General features: G+C 47.8%; 1 protein-coding gene across 1 annotated transcript; it reads left to right on the forward strand.

Annotated features, from left to right (window-relative positions):
• The first annotated feature begins 168 nt into the window (after nucleotides 1-168).
• CHMP5 (charged multivesicular body protein 5) lies at nucleotides 169-21,904 on the forward strand. Its single transcript, XM_002708030.6, has 8 exons — nucleotides 169-296; nucleotides 1,311-1,415; nucleotides 2,696-2,742; nucleotides 5,960-6,053; nucleotides 6,158-6,229; nucleotides 14,190-14,298; nucleotides 16,532-16,644; nucleotides 20,869-21,904. Exons 1-8 carry the CDS (start codon nucleotides 228-230, stop codon nucleotides 20,917-20,919), a joined length of 660 nt encoding a protein of 219 aa, XP_002708076.1. The 5' UTR covers nucleotides 169-227; the 3' UTR covers nucleotides 20,920-21,904.
• The last annotated feature ends 3,360 nt before the right edge of the window (nucleotides 21,905-25,264 follow it).

Below are 25,264 nucleotides of genomic sequence, written 5' to 3' on the forward strand. Positions count from 1 at the left end.
CCCGCTACATCACGGAAGCCCCGCCCCCCGAGGCTTCCTCCCTGCACTCCCCTGTGCCCGGGCGTTCCTTCCCCGGAAGGCCAAGCTGAAAACCCGGAAAAAGGATCGGGAAACTCATTCAGTCACATTGCGCCTGCGCATGGGGGGGCCGGAAGTCGAGGCAGGAGTGATTCTGCTTCCGTCTCTGGTTTGGCTCCAGTGTTTGGGGTTCTTCGCTGCCGCCCAAGATGAACCGATTCTTCGGGAAAGCGAAACCCAAGGCTCCGCCGCCCAGCCTGACTGACTGCATTGGCACGGTGGGCACCTTGACCATGAAGGTTTAGGCTCGGGGACTCTGACAACCCCCCGACCCCGCCCACCCCCTCAGCCCTGGGCTCCTACTCCTCCACCCCATTCCCGGGCCCATTACACCCCGACTCTCCGTCCCACCTTCTTCCATCAAGCCTGTTACCCGTGTCGTTCAGGCGTCACAAACCAGGGGCTCCCCCGATCCATCACTGCCTCGCCTTACCGGTACCCAACCCGTTCTTAGGCCTGTTGCCCCATGCACACACTCTTTGCCGTGATGCCTTCACTCCAGCCAGCTATTTAGGTCCATTTACGCCCCTCCCACCATGTTCACCCTGACTCCTGCCCCTCTTCCATCGTTGCCCACGTCAGGACTCTCAGCTTGATATCCTAGGTCAACATAGCTGTACCTTAGTGACACAAAATTAAGAATCCTGGTCCTGAGGAAAGATGGTGGGAGGGAGGGGGGAAAGAAAGGAAAATCATTATGTTCTTCGAATTGTATCTGCAAACACATTGGATCTGTTGAAAAAAACTAATTAAAATTAAAAAGAAGCCTGGTCCCTCAGATTAAGATACCATTCCCTATCTAGGGAATGGCATTAGATCAACTCCTATAGTCTTAGCCATTGTCCACTGGGCACTGAATCATTTTTGCATGCCTTTTTGTTGAACCTCCACCCTACCTAGTCTCCAGTTCCAGAGAAATTTCTAACCCTAATCCCTTGATTTTCAAATTATTTTTCTCTGAATTCAATGAAACCCCTTGATTCTCAAATTATTTTTCTGCGCCAACACACTTAAGGGGGATGTGGTATCTCAGAATCTGGGGGGTGGAGTATAATTTTTAAAAGCCACCGAGTGTTTCTGACTGAGAAACTGCCCCTGCCCCGGGTGGGCCACTGTTTTCCACCTTTCGCCATGCATTCCTCTTTGTTCATTTCTTCATACGCCTTCCTCTCCTCTTACCCCTTCCCATAGAAGTGCAGTAACGATGACTGCATTTGGTATCTTCCCCCAAGGTGGACAGCAGGGCAGAATCCATCGACAAGAAGATTTCCCGATTGGATGCTGAGCTAGTGAAATACAAGGATCAGATCAAGAAGATGAGAGAGGGTCCTGCAAAGGTAAGGTAGGCAGCAACTGCCGCGGAAGGCGCAGAGACAGCCTAAGTGGTGAAGGATGCAGAAGTGATGCTCACAGTTTGGTAAAAGGAGAACGCGATAGGAGAATTTGCAATCAAGAGAGGGGTGGGGAGAAGATGCTGATCATATGTCCAGAAATAATGAACAAAGAATTAGCATATTCTACTGAGAAGGTGACATTCTGGAGAGGAGGGCTGGGCTATGCACAGGATCAGTGAGTTGCCAGGCTGGACAGGTCAGGGAGGTAGAATAGATTGTTAAGGAATGGTATGCTGGGAAAAAGTACTGAACTAGGCACATGGGACTGGTATTCTAATACACTTTCACTACCTGCCAGCTGTGACCTTGATAAGGTGCCTCTTGTGTTTTGTTAGGTAGGAACAAAGTGTTGCTTAAAGGCATAAACTAAGCATATAGAACAATCTTGGTTTTTCCAGCTCCATACTTTATTGACCATGTAATCAAGGTATCACTGAACCTTAATTTTCCCATCTGTAAAATGGGAATGATACCTGCTTTATAGTGTGAGGGTTAAACAAGGTAATTCATGTGACATGTATAGCACTATGCCTAATGCATAGTAGCACTCACTCAATATTAGTTATTATTGTCTGTGTAGTAATGATACCTGTTTTTCCTTCCTTGTTGGAGGAGACATAAATGATAGATGCAGAGGGAAGGCTTTTTCCCACCCATCTTTGATGGTATGGAAAGGACAGAGACTGAAATGACCATGTAGACTTGAGATGAAACCCAACCCACGGTGGTAGTCAAGAGAATGACATGAGGCAGTTTGAAAGAAAATTCTGGAAATCAATAATGAGTGACTGCGCATGAGGAGAACAGAGAGAAGAAAGGCAAGGCTGATATAAAGTTTCTCAACCCAGAGGGTGAGAGATTGATTGGGCCATTGGTAGTTATTTCCAAAGAGAGATAAGATTGAGGAGTGAGGGAGTTAAGTTTAAAGCAGGATAGCCAAGTGTGGGATCTCCCTAAGGCAATTCAATACACAAGATCAGCACTGTTGAGGCTGGAAGTGGAGGTAGCACGCACTGGGGAAAGAGGAAGTAGTCCAGGACACTGACAGGAGCTAAAGCTTGAAGACTGGACTTAGAGGTGTGTCTGTGCTTGGGAGGGGGAGGACGGCATTAGAGTCCCGTGTCCGCATACTCTGTAGGCATGTGAGTTTGAGAATATGGACATTTCTCTTTCCAGGTGTATGTTTTCCACTTTGTTTTGATTAAATCTGTTTTCTTCCTCAGAACATGGTCAAGCAGAAAGCCTTGCGGGTGTTAAAGCAAAAACGGATGTAAGTTACTTGCATAATCTCCTTCCCACTTGCAGGTTTAACCAAAGGAGAAATGGCCTTCCATTCTTTCAGGTTTTTCTTGATTTACTTATAAATTTTCATTGATGGGTAATTAAATACAGTTAGCTGGGTATCGCCAGCAACATCTGTTATGGCAACTTCTGTTTATGATTATGTCATCTGTCTTGTGTCCATTATATTAACTGCTAGCCATACGTGACTCTTAAATACTTAAAATGTGACAAGTGTGACTAAGGAACTGAAGTTTTAGTTTTATTTAATTTTAATAAATTGAAGTAGCCATATAAAGCTAGCCCTACTTTTTGGGACTGATCATATCATAAGATTTCTCCCATTATTTAGTTATTAGAACATGCCTTTTTTTTTTTTTTTTGGCTTTTGTTTATAAAGATAAGAATTCTTTTTTCCTTCCCACCAGAGTAGATTTTTAAGCATCCTTCATTTGTTTTGGTGACTGTGTCCCAATGTTTGAACAGAAATCAGAAAGCAGTGGTTAAGATGATGCTTGGGATGCCATATCCCATATAGGGGTGCCTGATTTCAAATCCCAGCCCTGGGAAGTAGCAGGTGGTAGCTGAAGTACTTGGGTCCCTGTCACCCATGTGGAAGATCTGTGTTGAGTTCTGGCCTCCTGGCTTCAGCCTCACCTAGGCCTGGTTGTTGTGAGTGAATCAGTGCATGAAAGACCTCCCTCTGTCTGACCGTCAGTCTCTCTCTCTGTATTTTTCAACCTTTCAAATATAAATAAATAAAGGTTTTTAAAAAGAATATCTTTGGTGTTTATCCCTGATGAAATATAGCTATAGCTGAAATAGCTAGTAGAGAACCAGAAACGTTATTGCTGTCTCTGTTCCTGTTTCAAAATGTCTTTATAATATATCTGATGCTATCTTCCTCCCTTTAGATTTGATCAGTTTGGGAAAAGAAATTATAATGCCTTGAGTGATGTGAATGTGAAAAAATTACCAACTTTTTAACTAGCTGAATTAGTTTTTGTTTTTGTTTTTGTTTTTGTTTTTTTAAAGTAATTTTGAAAGAGTTAGAAAGAGAAGAAAGATGGCCACAATGGCCAGCATTAGGCCAGGCCAAAGCCAAGAGCTTCATCCAGGTTGTCCACATGTGTAGCAGAGGCCCAAGCACTTGAGCCATCCTCTGCTGCTTTTCCCAACCCATTAGCAGGGAGCTGGATTAGAAGTAGAGCAGCCAAGATATGAACTGGCACCCATATGGGATGGCAGCATTGCAGCTGGCAGCTTTACACTCTACACCACAACACTGACCCCACATTGGGATTTTTAAGTCGCTTTTTGTTATAAAAGGAGTACACATTATTTGTTAAAAGTTGGAAAATACATGAATGTGAACAGAAGATAAGAATATTTATGGTCGGCGCCGCGGCTCACTAGGTTAATCCTCCGCCTAGCGGCGCCGGCACACCGGGTTCTAGTCCCGGCCGGATTCTGTCCCGGTTGCCCCTCTTCCAGGCCAGCCCTCTGCTGTGGCCCGGGAGTGCAGTGGAGGATGGCCCAGGTGCTTGGGCCCTGCACCCCATGGGAGACCAGGAAAAGCACCTGGCTCCTGGCTCCTGCCATCGGATCAGTGCGGTGCGCTGCCGGCCGCAGCGGCCATTGGAGGGTGAACCAACGGCAAAAGGAAGACCTTTCTCTCTGCTTTCTCTCTGTCTCTCTCTCTCACTGTCCACTCTGCCTGTGAAAAAAAAAAAAAAAAAAAAAAAAAAAAGAATATTTACCTAGAGCTGTTTTTTAAGATTTATTTATTTACTTCAGAGGCACAGTTACAGAGAGAAGGGAGAGACAGAGAGAGAGAGGTCTCCTATCCGCTCCTTCACTCCCCAAATGGCCACAGTGGGTGGAGTTAGGTCAACCTGAAGTCAGGAGCCAGGAGCTTCCTCCAGGTCTTCCATTTGGAGGCAGGGATCCAGGGACTTAAGCCGTCTTCTACTGCTTTCCCACACCATCAGCAGGGAGCTGGCTCAGAAGTGGAGCAGCCAGGTATCAAACTGGTGCCCATATGGAATGCTGGTGCCAACAGGCAGGCACTTAACCTATATGCCACAGTGCCAGCCCCACCTAAATTCTTAACCATTAGAAATAGCCAACATTGGCCGGCGCCGCGGCTCACTAGGCTAATCCTCCGCCTAGCGGCGCCGGCACACCGGGTTCTAGTCCCGGTCGGGGCGCCGGATTCTGTCCCGGTTGCTCCTCTTCCAGGCCAGCTCTCTGCTGTGGCCAGGGAGTGCAGTGGAGGATGGCCCAAGTGCTTGGGCCCTACACCCCATGGGAGACCAGGAGAAGCACCTGGCTCCTGCCTTTGGATCAGCGCGGTGCGCCGGCCGCAGCGCGCTGGCCGCGGCAGCCATTGGAGGGTGAACCAACGGCAAAGGAAGACCTTTCTCTCTGTCTCTCTCTCTCACTGTCCACTTTGCCTGTCAAAAAAAAAAAAAAAAAAAAAAAAAAAGAAATAGCCAACATTTAAAATACAAATTTCCTCCAGGTCTTTTTTCTCTACTTGCATATACATGGTATATGTACGTATAATTTTTTAGAAGAAACCTGGAGTTTACATAAGTTATCCTTTTCCACTTAATTTTTTAAAGATTTTATTTAAGGGCCCGCACTGTGGCATAGTAAGTTAAGCATTCACTTGCAGAGTCTCTATCTCATACGAACACTGGTTCGAGTCCCAGCTGTTCTTCTTCCAATCCAGCTCTCTGCTATGATCTGGGAAAGCCCAAGTGCTTGAGCCCCCACCACCTATATGGGAGACCTAGCTGGAGTTGCTGGCTCCTGTCTTCAGTCTGGTATAACCTGGGCCTTTGCAGCCATTTGGGGAGTGAACCAATGGTTTGAAGACTTCTCTGTCTTTCTCTCCCTTTGTGTAACTCTGCCTTTCAAATAAATCTTGAAAAAAACGGAAGGGCTGGAATTTCATCCAGGTCTCCCTTGTGGGTGGCAGGGTCCCAAGCACTTGGGCCATCTTCCACTACTTCCCCACCACATTAGCAGGGAGCTGTATTATAAGTGGGGAAGCTGGGACTGTAACAAGTGTTCCCCAGTTTTCAGTATATTTAATAATAATTTAAAAATGTTTTTGATGAAAATTCTCTTTTAGTGTTAGGGATACCTTGTTCCTGTGGATTTCTATGTGACTCACATTTACCATTCTCGATTCAAAGGTATGAGCAGCAGCGGGACAACCTTGCCCAGCAGTCATTCAACATGGAACAAGCCAATTACACCATCCAGTCACTGAAAGACACCAAGACCACGGTACTTCCCGTTATTTTATTTTTGTATTCTTGGACTCTTTTCTCATGATTTTTTAAAGATGGTTTAATCAATATGACTTCTTAAGACATTACGTTCTCTTTTAGGTTGATGCTATGAAACTGGGAGTAAAGGAAATGAAGAAGGCATACAAGCAAGTGAAAATCGACCAGATTGAGGTGAGATGTCTGCCACTTTCTGCAAGAATTTTCACTAGTTTCTGAAGGAATCTGAATGAATGTGTGTGAGGGTGTGGGGAGCAACTGGGAGCAACTCGGACTAGACTAAGTTACTGGAATTAAGACTTATTCTATGCATCTGCTCTCCCACAATATGGCGCTGGGAGAGGAGGAAACAGCTTCTACACAGCTGCCTCCAGTTCAACCAATAAACAGCAGGACCTGCTCCTGATTGGAGGAGAGCAGCGTACTCAGCGTGTGGGTAGCAGAGTTGGGATTGGTGGAAGAGGACTATAAAGGAGGAGAGAGACAACATGCACCAGGAACATCTATCTGAAGGAACACCTGAGCAGCCCCCGAGAGAGCCGGCCGGCGGTGTGCCGCTCCCCCACGGAAGTGGGGAAGGTGGCAGGGGGAACTGCCCTTCCACGGAGGTGGAAGGGACGGTAGCCAACCCAGGAAGAACCAGCAGCAAACCCGGGGAGGGCCGAGCAGACAAAAGAACAGCACAGGGTCCTGTGTCGTTCCTCCGCGAAGAGGGGGAGCGACATAATGGTGCCATGACTCGGATAGGAAACCTGGGCAGGGTTCTGTGTCGTTCCTCCACGAAGATGGGGAGCGACATAATAGTGCCGTGACTCAGATGTGAAGCCTAGGCAGGGTTTAGTGTTGTTCCTCCACGAAGAGGGGGAGCAACATAATGGTGCCGTGACTCGGATAGGAAACCTAGGAGGGAAGAAACGGGAAGAAGTGGGAAAATACCGGAGAGAGACTAGCAAAGAGCCTAGGGAAAAGCCGGACGGAAAAGGTGCCGGAAGAAGCTATTGAAAGCCTAGGCATAGACTCAGATACGGACTGTGGGAAAGAAGTTAGGATTTAAAGTGAAAGCAAGAAGAAACTTAGACTCGGATACGGACTGTGGGGAGAAGCCAGGAGAAATGAGGGAGGAATATTGTTGGAAGAAAAGTTAGGAAATATACCGGGTAGAGAAAAATGTTAGGGAGGATGAAGCCGCGGGGGCAGGCCAAGGCGGAGACGTAAGCTAGCTTGGAATTCTTCAAGTCAGCCCGGAGAGCAAAAGGTGAAAATCTGGAACCAGAGGCAGAGACGTGGGCCGCCAGGTTGGAATCCGTCAGATTAGCCCGGGGAGCAAAAGACGGGAAGCCAAACCAAAAGGCGCAGATGTGAGCTAGGTTGAATTCGCCAGGTTAGCCCGGGGAACTTAGACTGAATACTGGTGGCGGAAACGTGAGCTAGGCTGTGTGATTCACGGAAGCCGCCGCGTGCAGAGAGAGTGTGCGGGGCGCAAGTAGATAGGGAACGCTGGGCTAGCGCGAAGGCCGTGGTGTGGGCGCAAAAGGCGCGGAGCACGCAGAGCCGGGAAGCCGCCGCGGGGCGGGGCGAGGCGAGGCACCGAGAAGCAGCCTCAGGGCGGGCGCCGGGAAGCCGCGGGAAGTTTAGAAGTAAAATGAGAGAAATAGGAATGCTGGCAGATAGAAGTAAAATAGGAGAAATAGGAATGCCTGGAGATAGAGAAATAGAGAAAAATAAGGCCTCCCCACAACACGGCAATGAGAGCTTGGATTCAGTCTGCCTGATTAGTAAGACGATAAGCACCTGTGGGCGGCTGCAGGTCACCGAAGACAGGCACGTTATCAACACCAATAAGTCTCCCCACAATACGGCAATGAGAAGGCTTGGATTCGGTTTGCCTGATTGGTAGGGCTTGTAAGCACCTGCAGGCAGTTCTAGCAGAGCAGAGCATGCACTGCAGGGCACCGAACTCAGGCACGCATCAGCGCCTAAAAACCTCCTCACAACATGGTGAAGAGAGGACCCGGATTCGGTTTGCCTGATTGATAGGGCTTGTAAGCACCTGTGGGCAACTCTAGCAAGCAGAGCAGAGTGTGTGCCGCGGGGCACCGAAGACAGGCGCGTATCAACGCCAAAAATAAAAAGAAAGGGTGATCTGTGGGGAGCAACTGGGAGCAACTCGGACTAGACTAAGTTACTGGAATTAAGACTTATTCTATGCATCTGCTCTCCCACAATATGGCGCTGGGAGAGGAGGAAACAGCTTCTACACAGCTGCCTCCAGTTCAACCAATAAACAGCAGGACCTGCTCCTGATTGGAGGAGAGCAGCGTACTCGGCGTGTGGGTAGCAGAGTTGGGATTGGTGGAAGAGGACTATAAAGGAGGAGAGAGACAACATGCACCAGGAACATCTATCTGAAGGAACACCTGTGCAGTCCCCGAGAGAGCCGGCCGGCGGTGTGCCGCTCCCCCACGGAAGTGGGGAAGGTGGCAGGGGGAACCGCCCTTCCACGGAGGTGGAAGGGACGGTAGCCAACCCAGGAAGAACCAGCAGCAAACCCGGGGAGGGCCGAGCAGACAAAAGAACAGCACAGGGTCCTGTGTCGTTCCTCCGCGAAGAGGGGGAGCGACATAATGGTGCCATGACTCGGATAGGAAACCTGGGCAGGGTTCTGTGTCGTTCCTCCACGAAGACGGGGAGCGACATAATAGTGCCGTGACTCAGATGTGAAGCCTAGGCAGGGTTTAGTGTTGTTCCTCCACGAAGAGGGGGAGCAACATAATGGTGCCGTGACTCGGATAGGAAACCTAGGAGGGAAGAAACGGGAAGAAGTGGGAAAATACCGGAGAGAGACTAGCAAAGAGCCTAGGGAAAAGCCGGACGGAAAAGGTGCCGGAAGAAGCTATTGAAAGCCTAGGCATAGACTCAGATACGGACTGTGGGAAAGAAGTTAGGATTTAAAGTGAAAGCAAGAAGAAACTTAGACTCGGATACGGACTGTGGGGAGAAGCCAGGAGAAATGAGGGAGGAATATTGTTGGAAGAAAAGTTAGGAAATATACCGGGTAGAGAAAAATGTTAGGGAGGATGAAGCCGCGGGGGCAGGCCAAGGCGGAGACGTAAGCTAGCTTGGAATTCTTCAAGTCAGCCCGGAGAGCAAAAGGTGAAAATCTGGAACCAGAGGCAGAGACGTGGGCCGCCAGGTTGGAATCCGTCAGATTAGCCCGGGGAGCAAAAGACGGGAAGCCAAACCAAAAGGCGCAGATGTGAGCTAGGTTGAATTCGCCAGGTTAGCCCGGGGAACTTAGACTGAATACTGGTGGCGGAAACGTGAGCTAGGCTGTGTGATTCACGGAAGCCGCCGCGTGCAGAGAGAGTGTGCGGGGCGCAAGTAGATAGGGAACGCTGGGCTAGCGCGAAGGCCGTGGTGTGGGCGCAAAAGGCGCGGAGCACGCAGAGCCGGGAAGCCGCCGCGGGGCGGGGCGAGGCGAGGCACCGAGAAGCAGCCTCAGGGCGGGCGCCGGGAAGCCGCGGGAAGTTTAGAAGTAAAATGAGAGAAATAGGAATGCTGGCAGATAGAAGTAAAATAGGAGAAATAGGAATGCCTGGAGATAGAGAAATAGAGAAAAATAAGGCCTCCCCACAACACGGCAATGAGAGCTTGGATTCAGTCTGCCTGATTAGTAAGACGATAAGCACCTGTGGGCGGCTGCAGGTCACCGAAGACAGGCACGTTATCAACACCAATAAGTCTCCCCACAATACGGCAATGAGAAGGCTTGGATTCGGTTTGCCTGATTGGTAGGGCTTGTAAGCACCTGCAGGCAGTTCTAGCAGAGCAGAGCATGCACTGCAGGGCACCGAACTCAGGCACGCATCAGCGCCTAAAAACCTCCTCACAACATGGTGAAGAGAGGACCCGGATTCGGTTTGCCTGATTGATAGGGCTTGTAAGCACCTGTGGGCAACTCTAGCAAGCAGAGCAGAGTGTGTGCCGCGGGGCACCGAAGACAGGCGCGTATCAACGCCAAAAATAAAAAGAAAGGGTGATCTGTGGGGAGCAACTGGGAGCAACTCGGACTAGACTAAGTTACTGGAATTAAGACTTATTCTATGCATCTGCTCTCCCACAATATGGCGCTGGGAGAGGAGGAAACAGCTTCTACACAGCTGCCTCCAGTTCAACCAATAAATAGCAGGACCTGCTCCTGATTGGAGGAGAGCAGCGTACTCGGCGTGTGGGTAGCAGAGTTGGGATTGGTGGAAGAGGACTATAAAGGAGGAGAGAGACAACATGCACCAGGAACATCTATCTGAAGGAACACCTGAGCAGCCCCCGAGAGAGCCGGCCGGCGGTGTGCCGCTCCCCCGCGTAAGTGGGGAAGGTGGCAGGGGGAACCGCCCTTCCACGGAGGTGGAAGGGACGGTAGCCAACCCAGGAAGAACCAGCAGCAAACCCGGGGAGGGCCGAGCAGACAAAAGAACAGCGCAGGGTCCTGTGTTGTTCCTCCGCGAAGAGGGGGAGCGACATGAGGGGAAGAGCACAAAGTGGGGACTGACTCTCAGGGCTGGTATCTGCTAGTAGAATAATTAGGAAAAGTGTTCCACAGTTTCCTCATTGTTAATGCAAGGATCCTAATACCACACGAGGATGAAAGAAATGAGCTCGTATATGTACACGCATATGTCTGGTGCGTGACAAGCACCAAGCAGTTACTTCTAACTCAATGATTTTTAATCTGCTTCCTCAATTATAAAGTCGTGATATTGCTGCCTGTCTGCCTGTATTAAATGAGGATACATATGTAAAGTGATTAACACAATCCCTGGCATTGAGTTGGTTCCTTTTTTTTTTTTTTTTTTTAAGCAGCAAAAAGAGAAAGCCACCGCATTTGGCCTACTGGTTAAGATGTTGCTTGGAGCCGGCGCCGTGGCTCAATAGGCTAATCCTCCACCTTGCGGCGCCGGCACACCGGGTTCTAGTCCCGGTTGGGGCGCCGGATTCTGTCCCGGTTGCCCCTCTTCCAGGCCAGCTCTCTGCTATGGCCAGGGAGTGCAGTGGAGGATGGCCCAGGTGCTTGGGCCCTGCACCCCATGGGAGACCAGGAAAAGCACCTGGCTCCTGGCTCCTGCCAGGATCAGCGCGGTGCGCCGGCTGCAGCGGCGGCCATTGGAGGGTGAACCAACGGCAAAGGAAGACCTTTCTCTCTCTGTCTCTCTCTCACTGTCCACTCTGCCTGTCAAAAAAATAAAAAAAAAAAAAAAAAAAAAAAAAAAAAAAAAAAAAAAAAAAAAAGATGTTGCTTGGGATCTCTACATCCCATATCAGAGTGCTTAGGTTCAAGTCCCAGCTACTCTGTTTCTCATCCTGCTTCCTGCTACTGCAAACACTAAGAGGCAGCGGGTGATGGCTCAGGTATTTGGGTCCCAACTACCCACATGGTAGACTCAGGTTGAGTTTCCTGGCTCCTGGTTTCAGCCTGGCCCAGCTCTGCCTGTTGCAGACATTGGGGAATAAATCAGTGTATGGGAGATTGATCTCTCTCTCTCTGCCTCTCAAATAAATAAAGAAAAAAAAATTTTTTTTTTGACAGGCAGAGTGGATAGTGAGAGAGAGAGACAGAGAGAAAGGTCTTCCTTTGCCGTTGGTTCACCCTCCAATGGCTGCCGCGGCTGGCGTGCTGCGAAGGCAGGAGCCAGGTGCTTTTCCTGGTCTCCCATGGGGTGCAGGGCCCAAGCACTTGGGCCATCCTCCACTGCACTCCCTGGCCACAGCAGAGAGCTGGCCTGGAAGAGGGGCAACCAGGACAGAATCCGGCACCCAGACCAGGAGTAGAACCCGGTGTGCCGGTGCCGCAAGGCAGAGGATTAGCCTATTGAGCCACGGTGCCAGCCAAAAACCAAATTTTTTAATTTTTTTTTTTTTTTTTTGGACAGGTAGAGTGGACAGTGAGAGAGAGAGACAGAGAGAAAGGTCTTCCTTTTGTCGTTGGTTCACCCTCCAATGGCCGCCACGGCTGGCATGCTGTGGCTGGCGTGCCGCGCTGATCCGATGGCAGGAGCCAGGTACTTCTCCTGGTCTCCCATGGGGTGCAAGGCCCAAGCACTTGGGCCATCCTCCACTGCACTCCCGGGCCACAGCAGAGAGCTGGCCTGGAAGAGGGGCAACCGGGACAGAATCCAGCGCCCCGACCGGGACTAGAACCCGGTGTGCTGGCGCCGCAAGGCGGAGGATTAGCCTAGTGAGCCGCGGTGCCGGCCTCAAAAACCAAATTTTTAAAAAGACTTATTTATTAATTTAAGTAGAGTTAGAGAAAGGTAGAGACAGAAAGTTCTTCCATCCGCTAGTTCATTTCCCAAATGGCCACAACAGCAGGATTTGGCCAGGCCAAACCAAGAACCTCCCACTTGGGTGGCTGGGGCCCAAGTACTTGGGCCATCTTCCATTGCCTTCCCAGGTGCATTAACAGGGAGCTGGCTCTGAAGTGAAGCAGCCAGGACTCAAACCAGTGGTCATATGTGATGCCAGCATGCAGGTGGTGGCTTAACTCACTGTGCCAAAACACTGGCCCCAAAAATATTTTAAATAGGAGAACTGTAAGAATCAGTGACATTCACATTTATTATAAGGGGAAATCTTTGGGATTATAATTTCTTTTAAAGATGTATTTTATTTATTCAAGAGGCAGAGTTACAGAAACAGAGATATCTTCCATCTGCTAGTTTATTCCCCAAATGGAAACAATGGCCAGGGATGAACCAGGCTGAAGCCAGGAGCCTGGAACTCTACCTAGTCTGCCACACGAGTGGCAAGGGCCCAACCACTTGAGCCATCTTCCACTGCTAAGACTGGGATGAAGCTCCTGGCTTCTGGCTTCAGCCTGGCCCAGTCCTAGCCATTGCAGCCGTCTGGGGAGTGAACCAGCAGATGGAAGGTCTCTCTCTCTCTCTCTCTCTGTCTCTCTGTCTCTCTGTCTCTCCCTCTCTCTCTGAATTTTGATTCTCAAATAAATTAATACATCTTTAAAAATTTTTTTAAATCAATTAAAAGAAAAAAGACACTGCTTGGGATGCTCTTATTCCATATCAAAGAACCTGAGTTTGAGTCCCTGGTCTGCCTCTGATCCATCTTCCTGCTAACGCACATCTTGGGAAGGCAGCAGATGAGGCTCAAGTACTTGGTTCCCTACCTCCTCTGTGGAAGACCTGGATGGAATTCCTGGCTGTTAGATTTTATCTGGCTCAACCTTGACTGTTACACCTATTTGGAGAGTAAGCCAGTAGATAGAAGATATCTCTCTTATCTCTCTCTCTCTCTTTGCCTTTCAAATAAAATTAAAATAAATTAATTAGTTTCAAAAAATAGTCATTAGCCCTTTGGAAAAAAAAAATAGGTGCCAGCCTTGCAGTATAGCAGGTAAAAGCTGCTACCTGTGTGATGGCATCCCATATGAGCACCAGTTTGAGACCTAGCTGCTCCACTTCTAATCCAGTTCTCTGCTAATTTCCTGGCAAAGCAGTGAAAGATGGCTCAAGTGCTTTGGTCTCTGCCACCCATGTGGAAGACTCAGAAGCTCCTGGCACCACTTCCACCTGGCTCAGCCCTGGCTGTTGCTGCCACTTAAGGAGTGAACCAGTAGAGGACCTCTCTGTAACTTTTTTTTTTTTTTAAGATTTATTTATTTGAGAGGCAGAGTTAAAGAGAGAGGGAGAGACAGAGAGACAGGTCTTCCATCTGCTGGTTTACTCCCCAAATGGCTGCAATTCCTGGAGCTGAGCTGATCCGAGCCAGGAGCTTCTTCCGGGTCTCCCACAGGAGTGCAGGGACCCAAACACTTGGGGGCTATCTTCTACTGCTTTCCCAGGCCATAGCAGAGAGCTGGATTGGAAGTGGAGCAGCAGGGACTTGATCCAGCGCCCAAATGGGATGCTAGCATTGCAGGTGGTGGCTTAACCACTATACCACAGTGCCGGCCCCATGGTCTAACACTTTTTAAAAACTGTATCTTGGCATTTTACTAACTTTAAAAATTGCTCATTGCTAAGATTCAAAGGAGAATGTAGGGAAGGGAGTAGTTGGAAGAAAGTGATTTAAAAAAAAAAAAAAAAAAAGGAAGAAAACCTTCTCATATGTATTTCTGTAGGATTTACAAGACCAGCTAGAGGATATGATGGAAGATGCTAGTGAAATCCAAGAAGCACTGAGTCGTAGTTATGGCACCCCGGAGTTAGATGAAGATGACCTCGAAGCTGGTAAGTTGTGAGAAAAACAAGGTAAAGCTTTAGAGTGTGAAAGGAACAGCTGCCTGAGACTTTTCCCCAGATGCAAGTGAAAATTCCTATCAGGAATCCCTGAAAGTTAGTTCATGGTACAATCTCTGGGCAGATGTCAGACTTGCATGTTCTACCAACAACACAGACAGATAAACTCTGAAGGAGGGTGCAGGCAAAGACTGACCTGGTATCTATAATGTCTACAACATGGCCTTTCCTTGTTTTCCTTTTGATTTTGTTCTCCCTGTTTTCTATGTGGAGTTGTCTCCCTCCGAACAGAAAATCAAATAGTAGTTACATCTGCTATATGCCAGGCACTGCTGGGTGCTGGGGATTTGGCATTGAAGAGAAGTGGAACCCCTGCATTCTGAAGTTTCTCCTGTAGTAATAGGAGAAACAGTAAGTGTGGGGAGCAATCCGGACTGGACTAAGTTACTGGAATTAAGACTTATTCTATGCATCTGCTCTCCCACAATATGGCGCTGGGAGAGAAGTAAACAGCTTCCGCACAGCTGCCTCCAGTTCAACCAATAAACTGTAGGACTTGCTCCTGATTGGAGAGCAGCGTACTCGGCGTGTGGGCAGCCGAGTTGGGATTGGCAGAGGAGGACTATAAAGGAGGAGAGAGACGGCATGCACCAGGAACATCTAAGGGGAACATCTAGCTGAAGGAACACCCGTGCAGCCCCCAAGAAGAGCCGGCCGGCGGTGTGCCGCTCCCCTGCGGAAGTGGGGAATGTGGCCAGGGGGAACTGCCCTTCCACGGAGGTGGAAGGGATAGTAGCCAACCCGGGAAGAACCAGCAGCAAACCCGGGGAGGGCCGAGCAGACAGAGAGAACAGCGCAGGGTCCTGTGTCGTTCCTCCACGAAGAGGGGGAGCGACAAGTAAGTGCTTGCTTCTTGCACTTTGTTGACTAATGTGGAATTCCAAAAGCACAAACTATTTGAAGTATGGAATAACATGGGAGTCCATAGCAGAGGAATCTAACTTAGTTTATGGGAGGGAACAGGCATGGGACTTGATGGGTGAATAGAAGTTAATTCAAAAGTATCAGAGGGGCCAGCGCTGTGGCGCACTAGGTTAATCCTCCGCCTTTGGCTCTGGCATCCCATATGGGCACCAGGTTCTAATCCTGGTTGCTCCTCTTCCAGTCCAGCTCTCTGCTGTGACCCAGAAAGCAGTGGAAGAGACACCTGGCTCCTGGCTTCGGGTCGGCGTAGCTCCAGCCATTGCAGCCATTTGGGGGGTGAACCATTGGATGGAAGACCTTTCTCTCTGTCTCTCTCACTGTCTGTAACTCTACTTGTCAAATAAATAAATTTTTAAAAATCTTAAAAAAAAAAAAAAAGAAAAGAAAAGAAAGGAAAATATCAGAAGGGTTGTTGAGTAGCCTGAGGGAGAGGAGTCTAGAAGCTGTTGCTCTGGTCAGACAAGTGGATCATGGGGGCTAAGACCCAGGTGGTGGTGGCTGAAATAGAAGTGGATCAATTAGAGAAATTTGAGGAGACTGAATGGAAAAGCCCTAATGACTGGATGTGGAGGAAGAAGGAGGTATTAGGAGGATGGCTGTAGTTTCTGCTATGAGTAAGTAAAAGGTGGTAGGTGGTAGAACCACCCCATACTGGGTTTTGCATTGCATGATTCCCCATCACATGACCGCTGCTGCTTTCTTCAAGGTCTGTTCTTGCCAAGAGCCTTTTCTGTTTTGATTTCTCTTCTCGCATTTCCCCGGAGGCGTCTCTGTCTTCTATTGCCATTTTGCTTGGCCATTTCCAACTCACTTTCCTATAGATTTTTTTTATGAGTTTGATTTCATGTAATGATCACATAATACACAACAATTTCATGCCTTCTTTCAAATCCATCAAAAAATGAGAAATTTTTTACATTTTTGTCAGAATTTTCTAGCTTGAATTGGCCAACCGATAGCCCTAGAGTCTTCTCGTGAAGACTGGGCCTTGTAAATCTGTGAGAAATGATTATTTATTTTGTTTTACATGAATTTTGGCTTTTGTTTTTTGTAGATTTTTACATTAGTTAAAACAGTCACCTTGTATTTTGAGAATAGAAATTAATAATTGTTTTTTCTCTGTATTTAAATTTTCATTTTATTATAAATAATTGGGTTAACTTTCTTAACATTGGGAGACATTAAATGCCAATTTCATGGCTTACATTTTCATTTGCAATGCTGACTGTTTGAATTGCAGAGCTCGACGCCCTGGGTGATGAGCTCCTGGCTGATGAAGATAGTTCTTACTTGGATGAAGCAGCATCTGCGCCTGCAATTCCAGAAGGTGTTCCCACTGACACAAAAAACAAGGTGAAAGTTTTTTCTGTTTATATATCTGTGCACAATGATCAAAGTTTTATGCTTGCTCACCAGTCTGAAAATCTGTCTTTAAGTATCAACAAAAAAAACCAGTCCTGGTCATTATTTTGAGAACCCTTAGAAGTCCAGTTTTCCTGCACTGGATGATAACAGGCTACATTAATTGTGGCACTGAGACTCAGGAATGTTTTTATGCAAGGCCAATTTGTATAATATATACACTCACCTTAGTTGTGAGCTAGCACTGATACCAATTACAGTTTTTAGACATTTCCTGGGAAAGCATCAGCCACACGTGAATGAACTTGCCAGGAGGCAGTGTTAAATAAAGTCCCACTCTCCAGACATGCTCGTGTTAATTATTGAGTGGATTTTTTAAAAGGGATTAATAATCTAATATAAAGCTTAATGTAGGAAGATTCTGGTTGAACAGGATCAGGACATCTGGCCCTAACTATGACAGATCACTTAGCTGTTTTGAGTTTTTCTGTTCTTTCATGTGTAATGTGCAGATAACTGCAAATATTTCACAATCGCTGTCTAGGGCAACTTAGATCTTGTATATAAAGGACTCTGCAAACTTAAAGCTGTATCCTGGGGTAGATGTTGTGGCGTAGTAGATAAAGCTGCCTCCTGAGGCACCAGCATCCCATATGAGTACTGGTTCATGTCCTAGATGCTCCACTTCCAGTCCAGCTCCCTGCTAATGGCCTAGGAAAGAAGATGGCCCAAGTACTCATGGTGTGTATGGGAGACCCATGTGGAGACCTGGATTAAACTCCTGACTCTTGGCTTCAGTCTGGTCCATCCCTGGCTACTGCAGCCATTTGGGGAGTAAGCCAGCAGATGAAAGATATCTCTCTGGCTCGCTCTCTCTGTAACTCTTGATTCTCAAATAAATAAATCTTAAAAAAAAACAACAACAACAACTTAAAGCTATATCAAAATCTACAAGATAGATATTATTATAAACAGATTATTTTACTGTTTCTAAAATCTCATTGATGCCATCTTAGCCAGCTTTAGCTATGCTTGTATTCACTATTTGAATTTGAACTAGTTTGAAAACATCTTATCTCTGAACATCATCAATTTTCCCCACCTATAAAATGTGGAGGACAAAGGCCAGAGAGCAGGTTATTTCTCAGGGTCCTGATAGCTGGTTTCTTAGAATGTGTGGCTTTTGCTGTTGTAGTCTTTCCTTCTTCCTTGAGTCTGGGCAATCTTAGCTCCCTCTACTCTCCACCCACCCCCGCCCTCTCTAGGGTTCCAGGTACATAGGTTGCTTTGTCTCTGTGCTCCTGAAGTAATTATTAACACTGCCACTGCCTACCCTTTCAGTTGCCTGGTTACAAGTCCCTGAAGCAGCTATATTATTTCCACTTTCAGGAGGTCACAGGTTGTTGAGTTAAATGTGCTAGAGATGTGATTTCCTAATTGATAGTGATATCAGTACCTTTGGTTTTATAATATAGCATGACATAGAAGTAACTGCTTGGGGGCACTATGCCTTCAAGGATCTGGGAGGCTTATAAGGGAAGTGGTCCATTGTGGGGAGCAATCCGGACTAGACTAAGTTGCTCGAATTAAGACTTATTCTATGCATCTGCTCTCCCACAATATGGCGCTGGGAGAGAGGTGAGCAGCTTCCGCACAGCTGCCTCCAGTTCAACCAATTAACTGTAGGACTTGCTCCTGATTGGAGAGCAGCGTACTCGGCGTGTGGGCAGCCGAGTTGGGATTGGCAGAGAAGGACTATAAAGGAGGAGAGAAACGGCATGCACCGGGAACATCTATGGGGAACATCTAAGGGAACCCGTGCAGCCCCCGAGAAAGCCGGCCGGCGGTGTGCCGCTCCCCTGCGGAAGTGGGGAATGTGGCCAGGGGGAACTGCCCTTCCACGGAGGTGGAAGGGATAGTAGCCAACCCGGGAAGAACCAGCAGCAAACCCGGGGAGGGCCGAGCAGACTAAAGAACAGCGCAGGGTCCTGTGTTGCTCCTCCACGAAGAGGGGGAGCGACATAATGGTGCCGTGACTCGGATAGGAAACCTAGCTTGGATAGGAAACCTAGGACAGATAGCAAACTTAGGAGGGAAGAAACGGGAAGAACTGGGAAAATATCGGAGAGAGAAACTAGCAAACAGCCTAGGGAAATTACCGGAGAGAGAGACTAGCAAACAGCCTAGGGAAAAGCCGGACGAAAAGGGTGCCGGAAGAAGCTATTGAAAGCCTAGGCATAGACTCGGATACGGACTACGGGGGGAAGCTGGGAGAAATCTCTAAGGTCGAAAGCGAAAGTGAAAGCTAGAACAAACAGATTCGGACGCGGACTGTGGGGAGAGGCCAGGAGAAATGAGGGAGGAATATCGTTGGAGGAAAGCTTGGGGAAACATACCGGGTAGAGAAAAATGTTAGGGAAATTGAAGCCGCGGGGGGCAGGCCGAGGCGGAAACGAAAGCCACTTTGGGGTTCTCAAGTTAGCCCGGGAATAGGGGGCGAAAAGTTGAAACCAGAAGCTGAGACGTAAGCCAGATTGGGATCCGTCTGATTAGCCCGGGGAGCAAAGGACGGGAAGCCAAATCGTGGGGCGGAGACGTACGCTGGGTTGAATTCGCCAGGCTAGCCCGGGGAACTTAGATTGAATCCTAGTGGCGGAGACGCAAGCTACGCTGTGTTACTCGCGGAAGCCGCCGCGTGCAGAGAGAGCACGGGGCGTGAATAGATAGGGAACGCTGGCGTAGGCCGTGGTTCAGACGCGAAAGGGTTAAGCGTGGAGACCGCGGAGCACGCAAAGCCGAGCCGCGCAAAGCCGGGAAGCTGCGCAGATGAGAGAGGCGCGCGGGCTGAAGCGGCGCAGAGCCGGGAACCCGCCGGCGGGGCGAGGTGCCGGAAAGCTGCGGGGATAAGAGAAACAGAAGTTTAGAAGTAAAAGAGAAATAGGAATGTTGGCAGACAGAAGTAAAATGGGAGAAATAGAAATGCCCGGAGATAGAGAAATAGAGAAAAATAAGGCCTCCCCTCAACATGCCAATTAGGAGGCTTGGATTCGGTCTGCCTGATTTAAGGCGGTAAGCGCCAGCAAAGCTCGACCAGAGTATGAGCTGCAGGTCACCGAAGATAGGCACAAACCAACACTAATAAGTCTCCCCCACAATACGGCAATGAGAAGGCTTGGATTCGGTTTGCCTGATAGGTTTTGTAAACACCTGCAGGCAGTTCTAGCAGAGCAGAGTATGCGCTGCAGGGCACCGAACACAGGCACGCATCAGCGCCTAAAAACCTCCTCACAACATGGCGAAGAGAGGACCCGGATTCGGTTTGCCTGATGGATAGGACTTGTAAGAGCCTGTGGCAACTCTAGTGTGTGCCGCGGGACACCGAAGACAGGCGCGTATCAACGCCAAAAATAAAAAGAAAGGGGGATCTGTGGGGAGCAATCCGGACTAGACTAAGTTGCTCGAATTAAGACTTATTCTATGCATCTGCTCTCCCACAATATGGCGCTGGGAGAGAGGTGAGCAGCTTCCGCACAGCTGCCTCCAGTTCAACCAATTAACTGTAGGACTTGCTCCTGATTGGAGAGCAGCGTACTCGGCGTGTGGGCAGCCGAGTTGGGATTGGCGGAGAAGGACTATAAAGGAGGAGAGAAACGGCATGCACCGGGAACATCTATGGGGAACATCTAAGGGAACCCGTGCAGCCCCCGAGAAAGCCGGCCGGCGGTGTGCCGCTCCCCTGCGGAAGTGGGGAATGTGGCCAGGGGGAACTGCCCTTCCACGGAGGTGGAAGGGATAGTAGCCAACCCGGGAAGAACCAGCAGCAAACCCGGGGAGGGCCGAGCAGACGAAAGAACAGCGCAGGGTCCTGTGTTGCTCCTCCACGAAGAGGGGGAGCGACAGTCCATCTTGGAGATCAGAGGGAAAGTGTGACGCTGGAGGTCAGGACCAACCCCTCAGCCTTTCCCCTTGCCCTTTCCAGCCTCCTTGCCCCCTTCCTGTGTTCACTTACTTAGCTCTTTCTCCCTCCCTTTATCCTGGAAAGGATCACACCTTTTCTAGTTCTTTTCCTGCTTTATCACTTCCCTCTCATCTTCTGAGTAGGATTTTGGCTTTTACTGATGAAGTACTTGGAAATGAGTTTTAACTACTAAATATGTGTAATCATTTTTCATCAAGAGGATACTAATGATACTAAACATTGCTTCCTTTTCACAGGATGGAGTGCTGGTGGATGAATTTGGATTGCCACAGATCCCTGCTTCATAGACTTGCAACATTCTACTACATCATGTAAAATCAGCAAACATTCTGGGATTAGGGAAATATTTATCTTTGCAAATTTACCATAACAGATTTGGTTTTTTTCTTTTTCTTTGAAGGAAAAGCTAATTACATTGCTCTTTTATTGTTTTCCATTAAGAGACTCATTGCTTGGGGAATGCTTTCTTTGTACTAAAATTTGATTCCTTTTCTCTTATGAAAAATTAACTTACCTAAAAGTGTCTTTGGCTTTGTATGACATGTTTTCATTCATTAATAACAATTTGAAATAAAACCCAGGATTCCATGACAGTATAACTGCAGTCTCAAAATGACCTGATAAATTGCTGAAGCAAAGATGAAATTATTGAGACTGTTCATATTATGATTCAAAACCATTTTCTATTGTAGCATTATATGGTGGTTAAAGTGATGGCCTTCTTTGATAGGTTTTGTTGTGTCTTGTGAGCAAATCATTGTGTCCAGTATTGGAATGGAATTATCACTACTGTATCATGTATGGGTATCTTGATTCTGTGGTTCCTTCAGTATTATAGTCTGACTTGTAATCAATAATGAATATTTCTTGATATTTAATGTATAGGACATTTATTTATACTCAATAAATATTTTTCAAAAGGATATAATTTTAATAATATCACTTTAGCCTAAATTTTTCAGCCCAGAAACCAAATTTAATTTTAATGTTAATTCAGCATAAACTCCACTATGGAAGCCAAATTGAGCCCAAAGAGTTGTGGCATAGAAGAAAGAGCAAGGAGCAATCTGGGCTTGGCCCTGGCTCTGCCATCTTCTAACTGCCAAGTGGTCTAGTAGGCTTCCCTAAACATGTTTCCCTACTAGTGGAACCATGTGTATTTCACAAGGCTTTTTGAGGAATAATTGAGGTTGTGGTCATAACTACTTTTGTTAACTGCAATGTGCTGTTCTCATATGAGGAATTATTAACAATAAAAAAGGAAGGGCTTCATTCTTTTCTTTGGGAGTGTCTGGTGCGCTACAACAAGTCCATATCCCTGCCAGATTTTAGGGTCTTTAATGATCTTCCTTCCTCACTGTACCTCTCACCCATAGCATTCCCCCCTCTGCTTGGCTGGGATCTCATGTGTCTGTAGATCAACAAGCATTTATGCAGCACCAGCTCTGTAGAAGAGGGTATCAAGAACAGTCAGAGTTCTTCTCTTCCAAAGTTCACTGTCTAGTTACAGGTGAGGATGAGCTCTGTATGCAACCCTCACTGTCCTACCCACACTAACCTCACCCTCTCCAGAAGCCCTCCAGTGGGAGCCAACATTACAGCATTCATCACTGCCTTCATGAAACCTTTCTTGGCTTCTCTACGTTCTCCTGGTTTTGCTATTTCTCTGGTCACGTCTTCCATAGATGTCCCGTTGTTAACTCAGCCCTGTAAGTATTTCTTCTACTATAGTTCCAGTCTGTACTCTCCTTGAGAAATCTCACACCCATGATTTCAACTATTACCTATCCACTAATGATTCCAAATAACTGTTTCCATCCTTGACCTCTTTCCTTACTATTTTCAGTCTTGGGCATTTCCATTTAAATGTCCCACCATTACTTAAAATCTAATGTATCCAAAATAATAAGATCATTATCTTAGAGGTCATTCTCAGCAAATGTTCATCCTATTTATTTTATATGTACTTCAAAGTCAGAAAAGTGCACAAAGAGGGATGTCCTGTCTGCTGGTTCCCTCCCCAAATGCCTGCAAGAGCTAGGGCTAGGTCAGCTGAAACCAGGAGCCAGGAACACAATCCAGACCTTTCATGTGATGGCAAGAACCATAGTACTGTTGCCTCCTAGGATGTACATGAGCAGGAAGCTGGAATGGGAAACAGAGCCAGACTTGACCCCAAGCAGTCTGGTATGGGATGTGGGAGTCTCAACTGGTGTCTTACGTGCCAGACATCCAACCTTGGACATTTTTTCTTTCTTTCTTTTGTTTTCTTTCTTTTCTTTCTTTGATTCTCTCTGTCTCTTTTCTAAGGCAGACTAAGGGTCATATTCTGTCTGTTAGTTCATTCCTCAAATTCCCACAAGAGCCAGAGCTGAGCCGAGCCAAAGCCAAGAGCCAGGAATTCCATCTGGGTCTCCCACATGGGTGACAGGAACCCAAGCACCTGAACCATCATGTAAGCAGGAAGCTGGATCAGAAGCAGAGGTGAGACTCAATCTTGGGCACTCTATATGGGATATAGGTGCCATGACACCTGCCCTAGACTTTTTTTTTTTTTTTTTAAGATTATTTATTTGAAAGACAGAGTTACAGAGAGGCAGAGGGAGAGACACACAGAGAGATGTCTTCCATCTGGTTTACTCCCCAAATGGCCACAACAGCCATGGCTGGGCCAGACCGAAGCCAGGAGCCAGAAGTTTCATCCAGGTCTCCCACATGGGTGCAGAAGCCCAAGCACTTGAGCTATCTTCTGCTGCTTTCCCAGGCACATTAGCAGGGAGCTAGGTGAGAAATGAAGAGGCCAGGACTCGAACCAATGCCCACGTGGGATGCCTGTGCTGTAGGCAGCGGCTTAACCTGCTACCCTACAGTGCTGGCCCTGCCCTAAACTTTTATAAGTATATACAGCTATAAATCTCCATCTGAGCACTGCTTTTACTCCCTGCCATAAAAGTTTTGGTAAGTTGTGGGAAGTACTGTTTGCACAAAAAGGCAAGATAAATTCTTGCTCTCATTTACTTAGAAGTTTTGAAAATCATGAGTAGGTTCTCTAATATGCCAGTTCAGAATTTGTTACTTTTCAGTTACGAATTTACCCTTTTTCCTTGATCTGTGAAGTAAGTGGCTTGGTGCCCTCTAAGTGTTCATCCTCTGCCACCTGGCAAGCATTAAGTTTTGTCAGTAGAGGGCACTGAAGAGATACTGCAGGAGGAAAGGAATTTTCTTCCTGTAGTTTTTGGTTGGTCAGGCTTCTCCAGTGTCCGGTTCCTGCAACATGCATGGCTTCTTCAGTGCCTGGCTATTACAATGTGTAGCGGCCAGTAGCCAGAAACTTCTGGAACTTTCTACGGGTAGTTTCAGTGCAATGCATCTTGTGAGACATCTCCTAAGAACAGCATTTACCGGCAACCTCGAAGATGGCCATCTGGCAACCTGCTGCCCATCTGGTGAGCCACAAGCACATCTTTTTTTTGTTTTTTTTTTTTAATGTTTTTTTTTTTTTTCTATGTGACAGGTAGGGTTATAGACAGTGAGAGAGAGAGAGAGGCAGAGAGAAAGGTCTTCCTCCCGTTGGTTCACTCCCCAAATGGCTGCTACGACTGCCTTGGCTATATAAGCTGCTGTACCAACTGAAATAAACGAGTCAGCAGGCTGCTCGCCTCTGGCCTGCTTTCACCCAACTCCCAGGGTCTGTGTGGTGACTCTGTGCCTCTTGCTCCCATTGCACTCCTCCTCTTAGAACGAATCCACAGCAACGAAAAGTCAGAGATGAGGCCGGCGCCGCGGCTCACTAGGCTAATCCTCCGCCTTGCGGCGCCGGCACACCGGGTTCTAGTCCCGGTTGGGGCGCCGGATTCTGTCCTGGTTGCCCCTCTTCCAGGCCAGCCCTCTGCTGTGGCCAGGGAGTGCAGTGGAGGATGGCCCAGGTGCTTGGGCCCTGCACCCCATGGGAGACCAGGAAAAGCACCTGGCTCCTGGCTCCTGCCATCGGATCAGCGCAGTGCGCCGGCCGCAGCGCGCCGGCCTCGGCGGCCATTGGAGGGTGAACCAACGGCAAAAGGAAGACCTTTCTCTCTGTCTCTCTCTCTCTCACTGTCCACTCTGCCTGTCAAAAAATAAAAAAAAAAAAAAAAGAAAAGTCAGAGATGAAAAAGGTAATGTAACAAAAGACACCACAGAAATAAAGAGTTAGGCCAGCACCGTGGCTCAATAGGCTAATCCTCCGCCTGCGGCACCAGCACACCAGATTCTAGTCCCAGTTGGGGTGCCAGATTCTGTCCCGGTTGCCCCTCTTCCTGTCCAGCTCTCTGCTATGGCCTGGGAGTGCAGTGGAGGATGGCCCAAGTGCTTGAGCCCTGCACCCACATGGGAGACAGAAGCACCTGGCTCCTGGCTTTGGATCAGCGCAGGGTACCAGCTGCAGCAGCCATTGGAGGGTGAACCAATGGTAAAGGAAGAGCTTTCTGTCTCTCTCTCTCTCTCTCACTGTCCACTCTGCCTGTCAAAATAAATAAATAAATAAAAAGAGTCATCAGAAATTACTACAAAGAGTTGTATGCCAGCAAACAGGGAAATCTAACAGAAATGGATAGATTCCTGGACACATAAAACCTACCTAAATTGAACCAGGAA

The sequence above is a fragment of the Oryctolagus cuniculus genome, chromosome 1 (assembly GCF_051225735.1).
Source record: "Oryctolagus cuniculus isolate XC-2025 breed Fujian yellow rabbit chromosome 1, ASM5122573v1, whole genome shotgun sequence".
Lineage (NCBI taxonomy): Eukaryota > Metazoa > Chordata > Mammalia > Lagomorpha > Leporidae > Oryctolagus > Oryctolagus cuniculus.

What these genes read in the sequence shown, in the direction of transcription:
- CHMP5 (XM_002708030.6), top strand. Translation starts at nt 228, where the DNA reads ATGAACCGATTCTTCGGGAAAGCGAAACCCAAGGCTCCGCCGCCCAGC. An exon ending in TGAGAGAGGGTCCTGCAAAG is followed by an intron (nt 1,416 to 2,695) that starts GTAAGGTAGGCA and finishes TTTCTTCCTCAG; the next exon opens with AACATGGTCAAGCAGAAAGC. An exon ending in CCACTGACACAAAAAACAAG is followed by an intron (nt 16,645 to 20,868) that starts GTGAAAGTTTTT and finishes TCCTTTTCACAG; the next exon opens with GATGGAGTGCTGGTGGATGA.